At 46.3% G+C, this 17,423-nt stretch overlaps 1 protein-coding gene across 4 annotated transcripts in view; it reads right to left on the bottom strand.

Moving 5' to 3' along the window:
- The window catches only part of WDR86 (WD repeat domain 86), a 44,453-nt gene that overhangs the window by 4,724 nt on the left and 22,306 nt on the right, over positions 1–17,423 (bottom strand). For 3 of the 4 annotated variants that reach the window (XM_006115161.5, XM_014569616.4, XM_014569614.4), the window contains exon 5: positions 8,068–8,203. The exons of the other annotated variant lie outside the window; for it this stretch is intronic. In XM_006115161.5, the coding sequence (XP_006115223.3) occupies positions 8,068–8,203 (136 nt within the window). The remainder of the gene's footprint in view (positions 1–8,067; positions 8,204–17,423) is intronic. 4 annotated transcript variants of the gene reach the window in all.

Here is a 17,423-nt window from a genome sequence, read left to right as displayed (position 1 = left end):
CTGGTCCCAGGAAGAGGGGGAGGGCTGGGGGGCATCGGGTGGCTGGCTCAAGCCGTGCCAGGTGCAGGGTCTGCTAGCTGGGTGCTGGCAGGCTTGCACCTGGCACGGGCATCGTAGCCAGCTCGTGCCCCTTTAAGGGGTCCGGGGACGGGAGGGGGGCAATAGTTTCCCTGGTGTTGGCCAGAGTGGCCACCAGGGAAATCTGGGGAGGGCTAGCCTCCCACTAGTTCGAATTAAGGGGCTACACAGCCCTTAATTCGAACTAGTAAGTTCGAACTAGGCTAAGTCCTCGTACAATGAGGTTTACCTAGTTCGAACTAAGCGCTCCGCTAGTTCGAATTAAGTTCGAACTAGCGGAGCACTAGTGTAGCGCCTATCAAAGTTAATTCGAACTAACGTCCATTAGTTCGAATTAACTTTGTAGTGTAGACATACCCTAAGGGACTTAAATTGCAATAAGGAAGATTTAGGTCAGACCTTAGGAAAAACTTCCTAATTTTAAGTGTAGTTAATCACTGGAACAAATTACCTGGGAGGCTGCAGAATCACCATCACTGAATTGATTAGATAAATACCTGTCAGGAATGGTCTAGACCAGGGGTCAGCAACCTATGGTACGCATGTCATAAGTGGCATGTGAGCTGATTTTCTGTGGCACGTGGGGTGGAAGCTCAGCCCCCCCGAGCCTCAGGATTTCTGTGCAGCTGTAGGCTGGAGCACCAGCTCCGGCTTCCTGCTGGGGGGGCGGGCCCGGGAGAGGCATGACGGGGCTAGGATGGACCAGCAAGACCCTGCACTGAGCTCCGCATCCTTAGGCCTGCCCCTGCCCCTGCGTGCTGCAGGCTCTGCCTCCTGCTTTGGGAAGGGGCGGGGCTGGGGCTGCTCCTGCTCCACAGATGGGGGCTGGGCAGCCTGTCTCACGTGGGGCGCCAGGGCCCAATCTGCGCCGTGCTGCTCCCTGCGAGCTGTGGGGGGGGGGTAGACCCTTCCCCAGCAATCTGCTGTGCCCAGCTGAGCTGGAACCAGCCCCAGAGCCACGGCAAAGGGCTGGTCTGAGCAGGGAAGTGACTCTGCCCCACCGCCCCCACACCCAGTGCTGCTCCCGGGGGGCTGCTGCCCTGCCGATGAGTGTGCTGGGGCACAGGTATGTGGAGACAGGAGGGGGGGGCTGAAGGAGGATGTGGGGGCAGGATGGGAGAGGTCAGGGGTTGCACTGAGGGACATGGGGCAAAGTGGGGGGATCATGGGGCTGAGGGGAGTGAGGCTGGAGCAGAGGGAAGTTGTGAGGGGAGGGGGGATACAATTTTACTTTGCAGAAGTTGCACTTTCCTTTACTCCCCACTTCTTTGCCTCCCCCTCCCCCCAACTAGCTATTTGGCTGCATTCTCACGCTCTCACCTTTTCTGCGTTACTTCCCCAACCCCCTCTCGTACTAGGGATGTTAAATATCGGTTAATTGAATAGTCGAGTAACCTCATGAATTCTTATCGGTTAGTCGACTATTCTATAGTCCAGGGGGCCGGACCGGCAGCCGCTGTATCAGAGAAGCAGTGAAGGGTGTCAGGTGGGAGCTGGTCCACGAGGGGAGCCAGTTTAAAAACCGGCTCCCCTTGTGGACCAGCTGCCTGTTGCCCAATGCTGCTGCCTCTGATACAGAATAGAACAGGGTGGCAGCAGCCCCGTCTAAGGTGGGTCTGAGCTCCTGGACCCGGTCTGAGGCAGAACTGAGCCAGGCTGCCTGCCTGCCTGGCTCCTAATACATTTTAAATGCAGAGCCGCAGCAGGAGTAGGTTCTGGACCCAGTGCAAGCCAGAACTGAGCTGGGCTGCTGACCAACCTGCTAAAAAAATTAACCTATAAGCTTCTGCTGTTGGTTAATCGACTAGACTATTACATCTCTACCTCATACCCCAACCCTGCAACCTCTCCTGCCACCAAACTCTCTTCCAGACCCTGCCCTCCTGACCTGTCCTGCACCCCACCTCCCATCCAGCTCCTGTACCCCTCTTCCACTCGCCGGCAGCCCTGTCCCACACATTGAACCCCTCATTTTTGTTCCCACTCCAGAGCCGAAGGGGGTCCACAAAATCCACTAACTCTGGAACCCCAGAAAAGTAAATCTGGCATAAGGGAAACCCTGAACCTCAGTCCTCCCTGTCCCTTCCCCTCGCCCCATGGGGGCTGGAGCACAAGAAGAGTGAGGTGTCTCCCTTGCGGGCCACATCAGTGAGGGTTGGGAGGCTTTGGAAGAGTATTTTTGCTTCTCACTTGTGTGGTCCCCAACTGATTTCTCTGTGAGTCAGTGTGCCCTGACCCCGGGCCAGATTAAGACCTTTAGAGACCCTAAGCTCTGAAAAGATTATGGTGCCCCCCCCACATGTAATTCAAAATAAAAACAATACAATACCGTAAAATCTGATTTTTTTTTTTGGTGCCCCTGCTTTGCTGGTGCCCTAAGCATGGGCTTAGTCTGCCTATTGGGTAATCCAGCCCTGCCCTGACCCAAAAAAGGCTCCCCATCTCTGCCACAAATAAAGAAAATATTGAAACCTTTTGTGTTGGACATAAATTTTTTATTTAAAATGAAGTTTGATAAACTAACATGAGAAAGTTAAAATGCTTAATCTGTTTCATAATTTAAACGAAACTGTTCTCCCTAGCTGCAGCGCTAGCACAATGGCTTGGGTGTAAATATGTAATGAACGGTGAGTTTCCATTAGCAACTGGTGGTCTGCGGAAAGGTTTGCATTGATCCAGGTAGTCCATGGGGTGCATGGTGGAGAGAGCCCCTCCCCACCTCCCAGGAGAGTGGCACAGTCCAGAGCAGGAGGGTTAAATCTTGGCAAGCCACTTCGGAAAAGTTGCCGACCCCTGGTCTAGACAATACCTAATCCAACCTCTGTACATGGGACTGGACTAAATGACCTATTTAAGGACTCTTCTAATTCTACATGTCTAGGATTCTATGACCTTTCCCAGCATTGCTGAGAACTCTGTCTAAGAGCAGAGTTACTTAGACAATGCACCAGTAGTCACTGGTATTTTCAACACTAGGGCTGTGTCCAGACTCCATGCCTCCGTCGACGGAGGCATGTAGATTAGCCAGATCGGAAGAGGGAAATGAAGCCGCGATTAAAATAATCGCGGCTTCATTTAAATTTAAATGGCTGCCCCGATCTGCCGATCAGCTGTTTGTCGGCAGATCGGGAGAGTCTGGACGCGATGCCCCGACAAAGAAGCCTTTCTTCATCGACACAGGTAAGCCTCGTGAAACCAGGTTTACCTGTGTCGATGAAGAAAGGCTTCTTTGTCGGGGCATCGCGTCCAGACTCTCCCGATCTGCCGACAAACAGCTGATCGGCAGATCGGGGCAGCCATTTAAATTTAAATGAAGCCGCGATTATTTTAATCGCGGCTTCATTTCCCTCTTCCGATCTGGCTAATCTACATGCCTCCGTCGACGGAGGCATGGAGTCTGGACACAGCCTAGGAAACATAGGCTTGCTCTGAGAAGGGGTAAATGGTGCAGGGCCAGATCCTCCGCTTATGAAAGTCAGCAGAGCTCCTTCGGACTTCAGTGGTGCAACCTTGATTTAGTCTAGCTCAGGATCCCGTCCAGAATTCCAATGTACATAACCTACTGGGAGGCAGAAGTTATTGTACACCCTTCTGATCTTGAAAGAGAAACTGGAAACTCCAGTAATCAAATACAAGTCTGATACATTCTCTCAAAATATGAGGCATGGCTTTTCCCCTCTTAGAATAAAGCCCGGGCTTTTCACCCAAATAAAGCTTACTACTAACAGGTAGGATTTTATCTGTGCAGAGATATCACACAATCCTTTTGCTTCAGCAATGAAATCCATCCTCAAGCAACTCTAGAAATTTCCTTGCGTAAGAGCAGATGTTTTCAATTAACTGCTGTAGCTTAGGATCCTTGCAAACAATACACTTTAGAGTGATTTAAACCACAGGCTATAGCTGGTATTCCGTTACAGTACAAGAGTTTATAGAAATGCTTGAAAATGTGGGCTATAATGTCTATGTTGTATATGTGATGGGGCACATTTGCCCCCACACTGGGCTCTCAGGAGTCTATAGAGTCTTAGGGAGGCTGCTCAGGAGGCAGCCAATCACAGAAGGGCTTATAGGAGAAGGATAAAGGGAGGATAAAGGCAGCTCCTGGCAAGTTGCAGGGAATTTGCAGGCTGAGACAAGGGCAAAGAGTGCTGGGGCTACAGGGAAATGGCCCAGGGAGATCTTCAGAGGAGTTGGTGGGACACAGCAAGTGTTGGCTATCTACAGAGTCCCAGAACTGGAACATGGGGTAGTGGATGGGCACAGCTCCAAACCCACTTTCCAATGAGAAAGTCCCTGGACCAAGGAACTGCAATATTGCAATACTGAACGGAAAGGGGCACAGCCAGAGAGCTGTGTCATAAAGAGGATGGTTCCCAGAGCAGAAGTGATCACCAGAAGAGCGTGCACTGGCATACAGAGTTGATTCCCATGACATCCAGCAGGGGATGCTGCAGTGGTGAGTCCACCTGATGACAGTATGTTGCATCCTCTATAAACTATGGGAGGTTATTTTAAATTCAAGCATGACTAGTGATATTGGGTGCTCCACCTGAGACACTTCAAAGGAGCCTGATTTCCAGAGGGTTTTTATCAGCACTTTTAAGGAGTTTCTGGTTGGGCACACAAATCACAAGACATTTTTGAACATTTCAGATTATGTACCATTGACTATTAATACACAAAGATTGAACGGTGGGGGAATACTCTAATGGCATAATTTTTTCTTAACTATCCTCAGCTGGTCAACTTTACCTGCTGATAGAAATTTCTGAATTAACATAGGAAATAGATTAAATCAGTGATCCTTGTATTTCATGCTCATCAAAAAGTTGGGTGGAAAGGTTTATGAACAGAAGTGCATCCAAGGATTCATATTCTGTCCCTAGCCTCCTTACCCTCAAAACAGATGACACTGGTTGATACTAAACTAGAGAGGAAATGGACAAACGGAGTAGCTCGGTATTAGTTACTGGTGCACCAAGCAACCTGTCACTACACATCCCGTGCCACAAGCGTTACAGATCTCAAATGAAATCAGGTCAGGTTGGATCAGCAACTGGATTGCTCTTTGCAGGTATACTTTAGTTTTCTCTTTCAGGATTTCCTTTTTGACAGATATCCTTTATTTCACTATGAATGATCATGTGACATTTAAAGAGCTGACTTATCTCAGAGCTACAAAGGGGCCAGGCCAACATTTAGATTGTATGTAAATAAAATTTGTATCCAAAACTATCAGCAAACCCAACAGAAACTCTGTGTGGGAGGGAGGAGGAGGAAAAGAGGTTAAAATTCAACCAAACAGCTCTTAAACAAGATTCCCTTGCAATCTTGGCAACACACAAAATGCAGTGCAGACATATCTGAGTTGGTTAAATTCATTTTCATTGTCTGAGCCCAGAAATAGCAGTGAAACAATGAATTTAACCAGTGAAAGATCAACTGCACTGGAAAATACCCTAGTTTTAATAATCCACCATTGCAACCATCATTAGCCTAAAGAGAAGACACAGGGCTGTGTGGTTATGCTGCAAGTCTAACCTTCTGGAGACTGGGGTTCAAGTCCCAGTTCTTCTACAGACTTTGTGGGTGACCCTGAAAAAACTGTTTCCTCTCTTTATGCCTCAGTCCTTGCCTGTAAAAATAATACTTTGCCTGGCTTGTGGAGTAGGCATTGTCTCTGACTATGCAGATATACAGTGCTGAGCACACTAAGGCTCTTATCTCCATTGGGGCCTCTTGGTTCTAATGTAATAAAATCATATTGTAAACAAGTTACTGGCCTTAAGGGGCAATTGATCTTAAAAGCTTAAACAGGTCCCTAATGTTCCTCATTGCTCACTTGATGCTCTATTTCCCAAATGGGACAAGTCAGCTGTCTCTCAACACCTTTCAGCTTTTAATACAACAATAAACACTAATAATACCCTTGTGAACACCTCCGTCACACCAACACCACATTTCTCCCAGGTCTGGCTAAAGATAGCAATGCTGAGTGCTTCGTGCCAGAGTGTGGAGTGCTATGGGAAGAGAAGGGGCTGAAAGGAACAACGGCACAGTGCACAAAATCTGACACCACTGGGACGGCAGCTTGGAAAGGAAGTTTTATTTGAACTCAGCGTGTAAACTTTCAAGTGAGCCTCAATCTGTTTTTCCAGCTGAGTTACAGAGCAAGAATTGTTTTGAGACATTGGCCTCCGATCCCTTCACCTCTCTTGCCCTCCTGTCCAATGGAAAGTAGGAGTTACAAGAGGGCTCTGACAGCAGTCTGTATCATTCAGTATCATGTAGTCCAGCTCAGAGGCATGAACATGTTTTAAGTGCTCAAGTACAACTATGAAATCAAGTTAGCTTACTTGATTATGATCATGACCAAGCAGTCCATATAGACCAAGGCAAAATCATACCCAGCGTCATGTCAACTAATTATTGTTTACCCAAAATGTGTATGTCTGAGTAAGGATGTTAAATTGCAGTTAGTTGACTAGTCGATAGAATTTCCATTGATTACTCAACTAGTCGATAGGCACTTCTGCATTCCTCCTTCGAAATGTACAAGAGGCCCCACTGGGACTCTTAGACATTTCAAAAGAGGAATGCGGAACTCTGCATGCAGGCCAGGAGGCATTCCCGCTGACTCCAGGCTGCACGTGGGTGTGCCTGCTTTGAAATGCACACAAGTCCTCAGTGAGGGGTTCTTGAGCATTTCAAAGCTATTGGGCCCAGAGTCAGCGGGGGGACTCAGAGTCCCCTACTGACCCCTGGCCCCATGCTGCCCTGCAAAGGCTATATCACCAGTAGATGAGACTAGAGAATGATACATTAAAAAAAAAAGCTCAGGATGATGATTATCGAGGATCAGTGTTACACATGCAGGCCCGCCGATGAGAAGACCGGAGGGCAAAAGGGTAATTGCCCTGGGGCCCAGTGATTCAAAAGCAGAGTCCTGGTGCCATGCTACAGGCAGCTCTGAAGGACTAGCGGGGGGGAAACTAGGTCCCAGCCCTGCCCCTTCTGCCATCCAAGGCCCCTCCCCTTCTGGGAGTATGAAGCCTCCACCACCCCTACTTTGCCAAGGGCCCAGCAAGTCTGTCAGCTCCCTTGTAAACATGATCCTGATGCCACAAACAAGCAGCGTAGTGAGGCATTCCTAAAGAGAAAGCCAACAGAGAGATTCAGAGAAGTCTCAGTCAAACTCTCTGGGGCAGGAACTATCTTTGTTGCTAGTAGAGCCTAGCACAATGAGGCCTAGGTGGGGTTCCTAAGTGCAGGGTCTTAATCTGCAGAAATCAGTAAGGGAGATCATGGGGGGTCTGAACAGGAGCTTTATCTTTCAGGACAAAGTAGGCAGAATGTTTTGGAAGAGGAAAGAACCAAGATTCACAGATGTATATTTTAGTTTGAGAACAATAAATTGTGCATTGCACAAAGCCAAATATCTTGCTGTACCTGCATCTGCTAGTGCTGGCTGGTGCATATGAGGATGGAACCTGGCCACATCTCCAACCCAGCCAGATATACTTTGAGATCTGCAGAAACAGCAGGATCCCACTGCAGCCAGGGAGTAGAAGCAGCACTAATATTCTGCTGGGAAAGAGGGAAGATTCTCTTACCAACTGCCCATCAGCAGAGTAAGCACCATGATTTGGTGCTGAATCTGGTAGTGCTAGGGCAGGAGGAAGAGTCAGAGAAAGATCTCACTCCTCACAACTATAAAGTTACCTTTATTATTGATAAAAAAAACCCAACAAATAGTCTATAAAGTGCTACCAGACCAACAAAACATGTAGATGGTATACCATCTATCTACATGTTTCGTTAGTCTATAAAGTATTACCAGACCATTTGTTGTCTTTTTCTGTAATAGACTAACTCGGCTACCCCCTGAACGCCTTTATTATTTATGTTTAATCAAAGCAAATCTCATCCATAAATAGCAGGGAAAATGAGACAGAAGGTCGATGAGTTAGTGGAAAGGCAACTTACAGATTCCTGCGTGGTATTTCAAAGTGCTAACACTGTGTTTGTGAGTCCTGTATGTTTGAACTTGCTCCCCAGTGTCTGCTAACCAGCACTTCACCGTCTTGTCCGCACTCCCCGAATACAAGTATCGATTCACCAGCTGAGGAAGAAACAGAAAAGAACATCGGCAGTAGCATCCTGGGCAAACTCAGAGAATTGTACTCAAGTGACTCATCCTCAGTCACATCTTCCAATTGAAAATTGGAGACAGTTCAGGAGACAAATCGCTTGATCATTGTCTTTGGTCCACCCTCTTTGGGGCACCTGGTGCTGGCCACTGTCAGCAAACAGGCTACTGGGCTAGATGGACCTTTGGTCTGACCCAGTATGGCCGTTCTTATGTAAAAAAAGTAAACAGCTTTTTGAGGAAGTTTTCAGCAAAACAGTTCTCAGCACTGAAACATCATTGTCTGATCCTGTATTCTTTGCATAGCCACCTCCCCCCTCTGGGGCTTAAAAACAGTTTCCAATTTTCTAAAAAGGGAGAGATTAAGTTCCAGATCCCCTTCTGATGAAAGTGGGCACATCTCTGAAGTTTGTGGCGCTGCATCTATTTGCGGGAGTAGAGACTTTGGACTAGTGTGTCAGTTTACAAACCCACAAGACTAAAAACAATTGGTATATATGTTACGAGATCGCTTATTTCAAATTTTAAAAAAATCCTCTAAGAACAAAGTGACAAAAAGGCAATAAAAAAAGACCAACTCAGAGGCTAATAGGATAACAACAGAGAAGGTCAATGTTTTGAAATCCCATGTTTCCTTTGTAACTGTTTTGGATATGTGTTTCCAGTATTGTTCAATGACGCAATAACATTTTTTAAAAAGCTGTTTTCAGATGAGAACCTAGAACAGTTTCATAAATTATCTTTGCAATGTAGCAATGAACACAGTGTCTATTATTATTTGTTTTATAGCAATACTACCTCGAGGCTACAGCTGAGATCAGGATTTCATTGTGCTAGTCCGGGCCGTTCCTAGGGGGACATGGGACACTGAGCAGGAGACAACTCCCCTACAGTGCCACAGGCCTGGGACACAAGGCAACCATCCTTTACACCTCCGCAACCCCCGACCCCGCTACATCCCTAAACCTGCTCCATTACTTCGCTCAAGCTCCGCCCTTGCTCCAGCCCCCTGTCCAAAGCCCCCTCCTCCAAGCATCGCGAGCCAGGGGAATCCTATTACCTCAGGGCCTGATGAAGGGCAGTAGCAGTCCCCCCCACTCCCGCCCCAATCCCATGGCAGCAGGAGCCAGAGCAGCTTGCTCGGCTACATTCCACCGGCCTCTCCCAGCCCCCTGCGCTCCACTTTGCCGTGCTCCGCTGCCCACTGCCATGGGGGCAGCAGGCTGGGAGAGGGCCGAGGAGCAAAGCAGGCTACCAAGTCACTCCAGCTTCTACTGCCATGGTGATTGTGGGGGGAGAATGACTCCTGCCCTGCATCAGGCCCAGAGATAATCCCCAGGCCCCATCCATAAGCTGTGTGAGGCAGCCACTGCGGGGGCCCCAAAGTGCTGGGCTTGGGGCGGCTGTTCTGAACCATCCACACATAGCAAGAGACAGTCCATGCCCTGAAGAGCTTACAGGGCAGAGGACAGGACTTGATGACTTCTCGAGGTCCCTTCCAGTTCTTTCTAGTGTTCTATGATAAACTGACAAGACAGGAAGGGCAGAGTTACCTCCATCATACAGAACAGAAGCAAAGGGAAATTTAGTGGTGTGTGCAAGATCATTTAGCAAATCTGTGGCACAGCTGTGAATTAAACCCAGATTTTCTGAGTCATAGTCCAGTACCTCAGCCACAAGGCCATCCTTCCTCTAATCATCCTTCCCTAATATGGAAAAGATCTCTAACATGCAGCTAAGGAAAATAAGCCAAGGCAAAACAGTCAGCATTAAAATACTAAGAGTGTAAACTCTTCAAGAGCAAGGACTCTGAGTGGGCACTTATCGGTAAAGTATCTTGCATGCAGCTGGTGCTACATAAAAAAAAAAATCTCTTATCAAAGTTCCAGTTCCGGTGCTAGCTGAAGTAATCAATTTCAGATATCAAGTTTTTTAGGGCTGATCGGAACCATGTTAGGACTGATTTAAACACATAAATAAGAGGGGAAAACAGGAAGTGATGGGAAGAAAAAACAGGATTTGCACAAGGAATAACGGCTTCTTACTTTCCCACCAAGCACACAGATTAAGAGGCAGTCATACCCGGAAGCAGGACTTATATTTAGCTGGAGTTGACTGAAGCAGAGCTCTAGTTAATATTTTCAAACCTTGACTCCTGTCTGATGCTGTTAGGGTTCCCAGTTGGAGTCCAGGATCCTCGGGGAGGCTGCTAGCTGGTTTCAGGGGGTCCATAGAGGGCCTTTTGGCCAAGCTGCCTCCCATGAGAATGGAAGGGGGAACCTCTGGGAAATATTCTTGAGAATTTATGCCCTGTCCAGAAGATAACCCCTTGCCTGATCGAATTCACTCTGACATCAAGTGGAATATGGCAGAGAGACTGACTGCAAGATATGCACCAACGTCACTCTTAGGCCATGTCCCTTTTTCTATAAAAATCACCCATTCCCTCACTATAAAGTTATTTAAAACACCTCTCCCCATGTCCAGACACACTCACATGGCTACTCCCTTCTTTGCTTGCCTCTGCATTGTGCAGATAAATTTGATTCCCTGCCTTCACAAAATCCCATTTCATGTCCCGAGTCATCTTTGCACCAGAATGGTGAAACACATCGCTACTACATGTACAGTGCTATGAGAACCGCTAAGAAAAGGTACTTTAAATGTCTATGACAGTGCTGTTCTGAACTGGACAAGAGTAAAGGCAAACTCACAAAAGAGGACTAATATGCCCTTGAAGACCCATGCACAAAGCCCACTGAATTCAAGAACAATTATGCATATGCAACTCAATACAGGCTGAACTTGGTACATAGGACCTCTTCCAAGGCCATGTCTCAGGAGCTCCTAAAACACAACTGCTCAAAAGAATAGTCTGAAATGTTATATTTCATTAAGTTTCTGATGCATGAGCAGTGGCGTTATTAGTACATCTCAAGAAGGGAAGCGAGGGAGTGATCTGCTGTATAAACACAGATTTATAGCTACACAAATAGCCTGACAGAGCTAATCTGATCCCTAACTTTAAAGCCCAACCTAAGTGGGCATGGAAAAACATTGTCACATTCCACTACTAATTGGGAACGGTTGGCTGGAGTTGGGATTCCTGCTGGATTGTTCTTGGCCAACTCCTGGTATTTCTGTTCCAGACATCTTACAAGCAGCAGGATCTACTCGATAAGAACACGCTAAGTTACAGGTACATGTCACTCTGCATTAACAGTATAATAAGTTATAACACTTGAGTTCTGCATTTAAGCAGGTGTGAAAATATTTAAGTCAAACAAAATAACAGCTATGTACTTTGGTTTGCACTCTATTTCTCTGCTAGAAATAAAATGTAGCAAACGAAGAGGGCTTAGCTAGCTAATTAATAAGAATGGCCATACTGGGTCAGACCAAAGGTCCATCTAGCCCAGAATCCTGTCTTCTGACAGAGGCCAGTGCCAGATGTCCCAGAGGGAGTGAACAGAACAGGGAATCTTCAAGCAATCTCTCTACCGTGACCCATTTCCAGCCTCTGACACAGGCTAGGGACACCATTGTTACCCATTGATGGACCGAACCTCCATGAATTTATCTAGTTCTTTCTTGAACCCTGTTAAAGTCCTGGTCTTCACAACATCATCTAGCAAGGAGTTCCACAGGCTGTCTGTTTGAAGAAAAACGTCCTTTTGTTTGTTTCAAACCTGCTACCTACTAATGTCGTTTAGTGACCACTAGTTCTTATGTTATGGGAACAAGTAAATAACTTTTCCTATTCACTTTTTCCACACTAGTCATGATTTTATAGACCTCTGTCATATCCCCCTTAGTCTCCTCTTTTCTAAGGTGAAAAGTCCCAGCCTCTTTAATCTCTCTTCACATGGGACCTGCTCCAAACCACTAATCATTTTAATTGCCCTTCTCTGAACCTTATCCAATGCCAATATATATTTTTGAGATGAAGCAACCACATCTGTAATTAGTATTCAGGATGTGGGCGTACCATGGTTTTATATAGAGGTAATAAGATATTCTCTGTATTATTCTCTATCCCGTTTTTAATTATTCCTAACATTCTGTTTGTTTTTTTGACTGCTGCTGCACATCAAGTGGATGTTTTCAGAGAACTATCCACAATGACTCCAAGAGCTCTCTCTTGAGTAGTTATAGCTAAATTAGTCCCCATCATATTGTATTAATATTGTATGTATACTTGGGACTATTTTTTCCAATGTGCATTACTTTACATTTATCAACATTAAATTTAATTTGCCATTTTGTTGCCCAATCACTTATTTTGGTGAAATCTTTTTGAAGCTCTTCACAATCTGCTTTGGTCTTAACTATCTTGAGCAGTTTAGCATCATCGGCAAAATTTGCCACCTCACTGTTTATCCCTTTCTCCAGATCATTTATAAATAGGTTGAATAGGATTGGTCCCAATACAGGGTGACCAACCGACCGACCAACCAACCAACAAAAAGACCAATTTCTGCAAACGGAAGTCAGCTGCAGGGAAAAAAATTCACTACTATACGTCCACTTCTTTTGAACATATCTTGGTCAACAGGAATACTGTATACAGACTCTTGGGGGACACCACTAGTTACCTCTCTCCATTGTGAAAACTTACAGTTTATTCCTACCCTTTGTTTCCTGTCTTTTAACCAGTTATCAATCCATGAGAGGACCTTTCCTCTTATCCCATGACAGCTTACTTTACTTAAGAGCCTTTGGGAAGGGATCTTGTCAAAGGCTTTCTGGAAATCTAAGTACACTATATCCACTGGATCCCTCTTGTACACATGCTTGTTGACCCCCCCGCCACCCCCAAGAACTCTAGTAGATTAGTAAGGCATGATTTGCCTTTACAGAAATAATGTTGACTTTTTCCCCAACAAATTATATTCATCTAGGTGTCTGACAATTTTATTCTTTACTACAGTTTCAACTAATTTTCCCGGTACTGATGTTAGACTCCCTGGTCTGTAACTGCCAGGATCACCTCTAGAGCCCTTTTTAAATGTTGAAATCATATTAGCTATCTTCCTGTCATAAGGTACAGAAGTTGATTTAAAGGATAGGTTACAAACCACAGTTAATAGTTCCGCAATTTCACATTTGAGTTTTCTTTTACTGCACAGGGGCCACAAATACCGCACTGTCCAGGTGAAAACCAGACACCTGGCAACCCTATCCAATGTGCACCACCAATATTGAGGTACACTACCAATATTGGTGTGTCAATGTACACCACCAATACAAAACACACACACACACACACACACACACCTCTTATATACATTATTTTAAACAGTCCATACATGTGGAATAAAATATATTAAAACAAGACACCTGTGATTAGTTGCTGTGAGGTACCCTTAGGGACTACAAAGGTGCTGTACAAAGGTAGGGAATTAGCCTTTTCCACTGGAGGAAGAGTAGAAGCCCCAGAACAAATTATCACCTGGCTTCAGAGTTTGTAGATATTTGCATGTTTCAAAGACCTTGCAAATAAGTCCTGCAGCATCTTAGTACTATTCACTGTTTTTTCGGCTACAGACTAACACAACTTCCCCTCTAAAACCGTTAACAGCTTAAGATAAGAATGAAAAGATTCTTTTAACACCTATGTGCAAACTTTGAAATGTAATCATGCAAATATCTTCCTAGCACAAACACACACACACAGGGGCGGCCCATGAGCCTAGGCAGACTAGGCAGTTGCCTAGGGCGTCGCCAGCCCCGGCACCCGATGATGACGTCACGGCCATTGACGGCCGAGCAGGCAGGAACGCCGATCGCGCCTTCTGCCTAGGGCGCCAGCTGCCGCAGCCAGCCCTAGGCCACTCCTGCACACACCCCAGGCTTCCCCCCTCCCCTCCAAATCAACCTTAACAGAGGACTGCAGTGAGTCACACACCCCAAACAAACTGCCCCCTGACTCCACCTCAGGGCTCAGATGCCAGCACTCAATCATTACTCCCTCTTTCCCCATGCAGTCAGCCCCTTTACCTCCCCCTGCCCAGCCCGGGAGGACTGAAGACACTGCTGGGTTTCTGCCTCTCCCTCTCTCTCCTCAGGCAGATGGGATTTTCCCCCAAGCCCATTAATTACTCCCTCCTCCCGGCCACTCATTCCCTGCTTATCTACTGACTGTCTTCCATCTCAAAGAAGCTGCAGGCAGCGCTTAGCTCCTGTTTACAGAGGCCCCTCCCCAATGATCAGCTGATCTCCCTGCCTGCGCCTCTCCACAGGGCTCAGGGAACTTTGGTGCAAGCCCCGAAGGGCCCCGATCCCCACCTGCATCCTGCATGTGCAGGGTCCTCAGTCCCAGCATCACCTCCTGTCACCACTGTCAGCGCCGCACGGCCCAACCTGCCACTGGGAAAGTGGGGGGGGTGCCGGCTGCTCAAGCAACACAAGAGCCCACCCCGCCTGGCCGAGACCCGCTCAGCCCAACCTGCTGCCTGGGACCAACCAAGTGAGCACTGCTCTTACCATGGCGGCGGTGCTCCTCCATGTGTAGCTCCAAGGCCCGCAAGGGGAGGGGGGATGTGAGGTTGCTTTCTTAACCTTCCCGTCTGGCAGAGCTGGCATTGCAGCCTCACAGCTGCGCGGGCTCCCCTCTGCATGGTGGGGGGTGAGAGCCCGCTGTGGACTGCACTTTGAGAACCACTGGTCTAGACGGTACAAGGTCCTGCCGGGAGGGCAGGGCACTGGACTCAATGACTCTCAATGACTCCAGTTCTAGCGTTCTATGATCCCATCCCGAGGTGACATGTACCCAGTCAATATGGGGGATAGTTGATGAAATCCTCCACTATTATTCAGTTTTTTTATTTTGATAGCATTTCATAGTCACTATCACTATCCTGATAGTGGTCACTAACATATCCCTACTGCTATATTCTTATTCTTAGAGCATGGAATTACTATCCATAGAGATTCTATGGAACATTTTGGTTCATTTAAGATTTTTACTTCATTTGATTCTACATTTTCTTTCACATATAATGCCACTCCCCCACTAGCATGACCTGTTCTGTCCTCCTGATTTTGTACCCTGGTACAACTGTGTACCTTTGATTTTCCTCATTCCACCAACTTTCTGTGATGCCTATTTTATCAATATCCTCCTCTAATACGGGGCATTCTAGTTCACCCATCTTTTTAGATTTCTAGCTCTTACGTATAAGCACTTCAAAAATTTGTCACTATTCATCTGTCTGCCATTTCCTGATGTGTTAGACTCTTTTTCATTTGATTGTTTCTCATCTGATCTTACCCATACTTTATCATCTTCCATCCTCTGCTCTTTACTAGAGCATAGAGACTCTCTATTATGGACTTCATGGTGTAACACCAGTGAAAACTTTCCCTGCACAGTCCTCACTGGGATATGGAGAGACGAACTCTAAGGCTACATCTACACTGCAGGCTTTTTGCGCCAGAACAGCCGTTCTCGTGCAAAACCTTGCAGAGTGTCTACACTGCACGTGCGTTCTTGCGGAAGTAAATTTACAGTAAAGCATCAAAAAAGAGGGCTTTTTGCGTAAGAGTTATTCCTCGTCCCACAAGGAATAAGACCTCTTGCATAAGAGATCTTGTGCAAGAACATAAGAACAGCCATGCTGAGTCAGACCAAAGGTCCATCCAGCCCAGTATCCTGCCTTCCGACAGTGGCCAATGCCAGGTGCCCCAGAAGGAGTGAATCGTACAGGTAATGATCAAGCGATCTCTCTCCTGCCATCCAGCTCCACCCTCTGACAGACAGCGGCTAGGAACACCATTCCTTACCTATACTGGCTAATAGCCATTTATGGACTTAACCTCCATGAATTTATCTAGTTCCCTTTTAAACCCTGTTATAATCCTAGCCTTCACAGCCTCCTCAGACAAGCAAAATGCAGGACAATGTAGCACTTTAAAGACTAACAAGATGGTTTATTAGATGATGAGCTTTCGTGGGCCAGACCCACTTCCTCAGATCATTTTTGATCTGAGGAAGTGGGTCTGGCCCACGAAAGCTCATCATCTAATAAACCATCTTGTTAGTCTTTAAAGTGCTACATTGTCCTGCATTTTGCTTCAACTACCCCAGACTAACACGGCTACATTTCTATCACTATCCTCAGACAAGGAGTTCCACAGATTGACTATGAGCTATGTGAAGAAGAACTTCCTTTTGTTTAAAACCTGCTGTCCATTAATTTTATTTGGTGGCCCCTAGTTCTTATATTATGGGAACAAGTAAATAACTTTTCCTTATTCACTTTCTCCACACCACTCATGATTTTATAGACCTCTATCATATCCCTCCTTCATCTCCTCTTTTCCAAGCTGAAAAGTCGCAGTCTCGTTAATCTCTCCTCATATGGGACCCGTTCCAAACCCCTAATCATTTCAGTTGCCTTTCTCTGAACCTTTTCTAATACCAGTATATTTTTTTGAGATGAGAAGACCACATCTGTACACAGTATTCAAGATGTGGGCGTACCATGGATTTATATAAGGGCAATAAGATATTCCCCATCTTATTTTCTATCCCTTTTTTTAATGATTCCTAACATCCTGTTTGCTTTTTTGACTGCCGCTGCACACTGAGTGGACGTCTTCAGAGAACTATCCACAATGACTCCAAGATCTCTTTCCTGATTAGCTGTAGCTAAATTAACCCCCATCATATTATATGTATAGTTGGGGTTATTTTTCCCAATGTGCATAACTTTACATTTATCCACAGTGTGATAAGGGGCTTCTTGCGCAAGAAACCCCTATGGCTAAAATGGCCATCAGAGCTTTCTTGCGTAAGAGAGCATCCACACTGCCATGGACGCTCTTGCTCAAAAGCACGTCTCTTGCGCAAAAGCACATGGCAGTGTGGACACGCTCTTGCGCAAGACCTTTTGTGCAAGAAGCCTGCAGTGTAGATGTAGCCCAAGAGTCTTCTAGTGCAGTCTTTATTCTGTCTCTGTGCCAAGAAGGGTACCAGCTGTACTAATTTATCAGCTTTTCTATGCAGTTCACAAAAACAGTGTATGGGCATCGCACCACCCTAATTAATTTAGACCCACAGTATCCATGATATAGGAAACTATTATCAGCTGCCTTTTACAGACTATGACACTGAAGTATCAACATGTTAAATAATGATTTGCCAAAGGTCACACAAGGCGGCTGTGACCAAATCAGGAACAAATTTCTC

This window comes from Pelodiscus sinensis, chromosome 2, assembly GCF_052426305.1.
Source record: "Pelodiscus sinensis isolate ZL-2025 chromosome 2, ASM5242630v1, whole genome shotgun sequence".
In the NCBI taxonomy this organism is placed as follows: domain Eukaryota; kingdom Metazoa; phylum Chordata; order Testudines; family Trionychidae; genus Pelodiscus; species Pelodiscus sinensis.
This window is presented reverse-complemented; position numbering and strand designations above follow the sequence as displayed.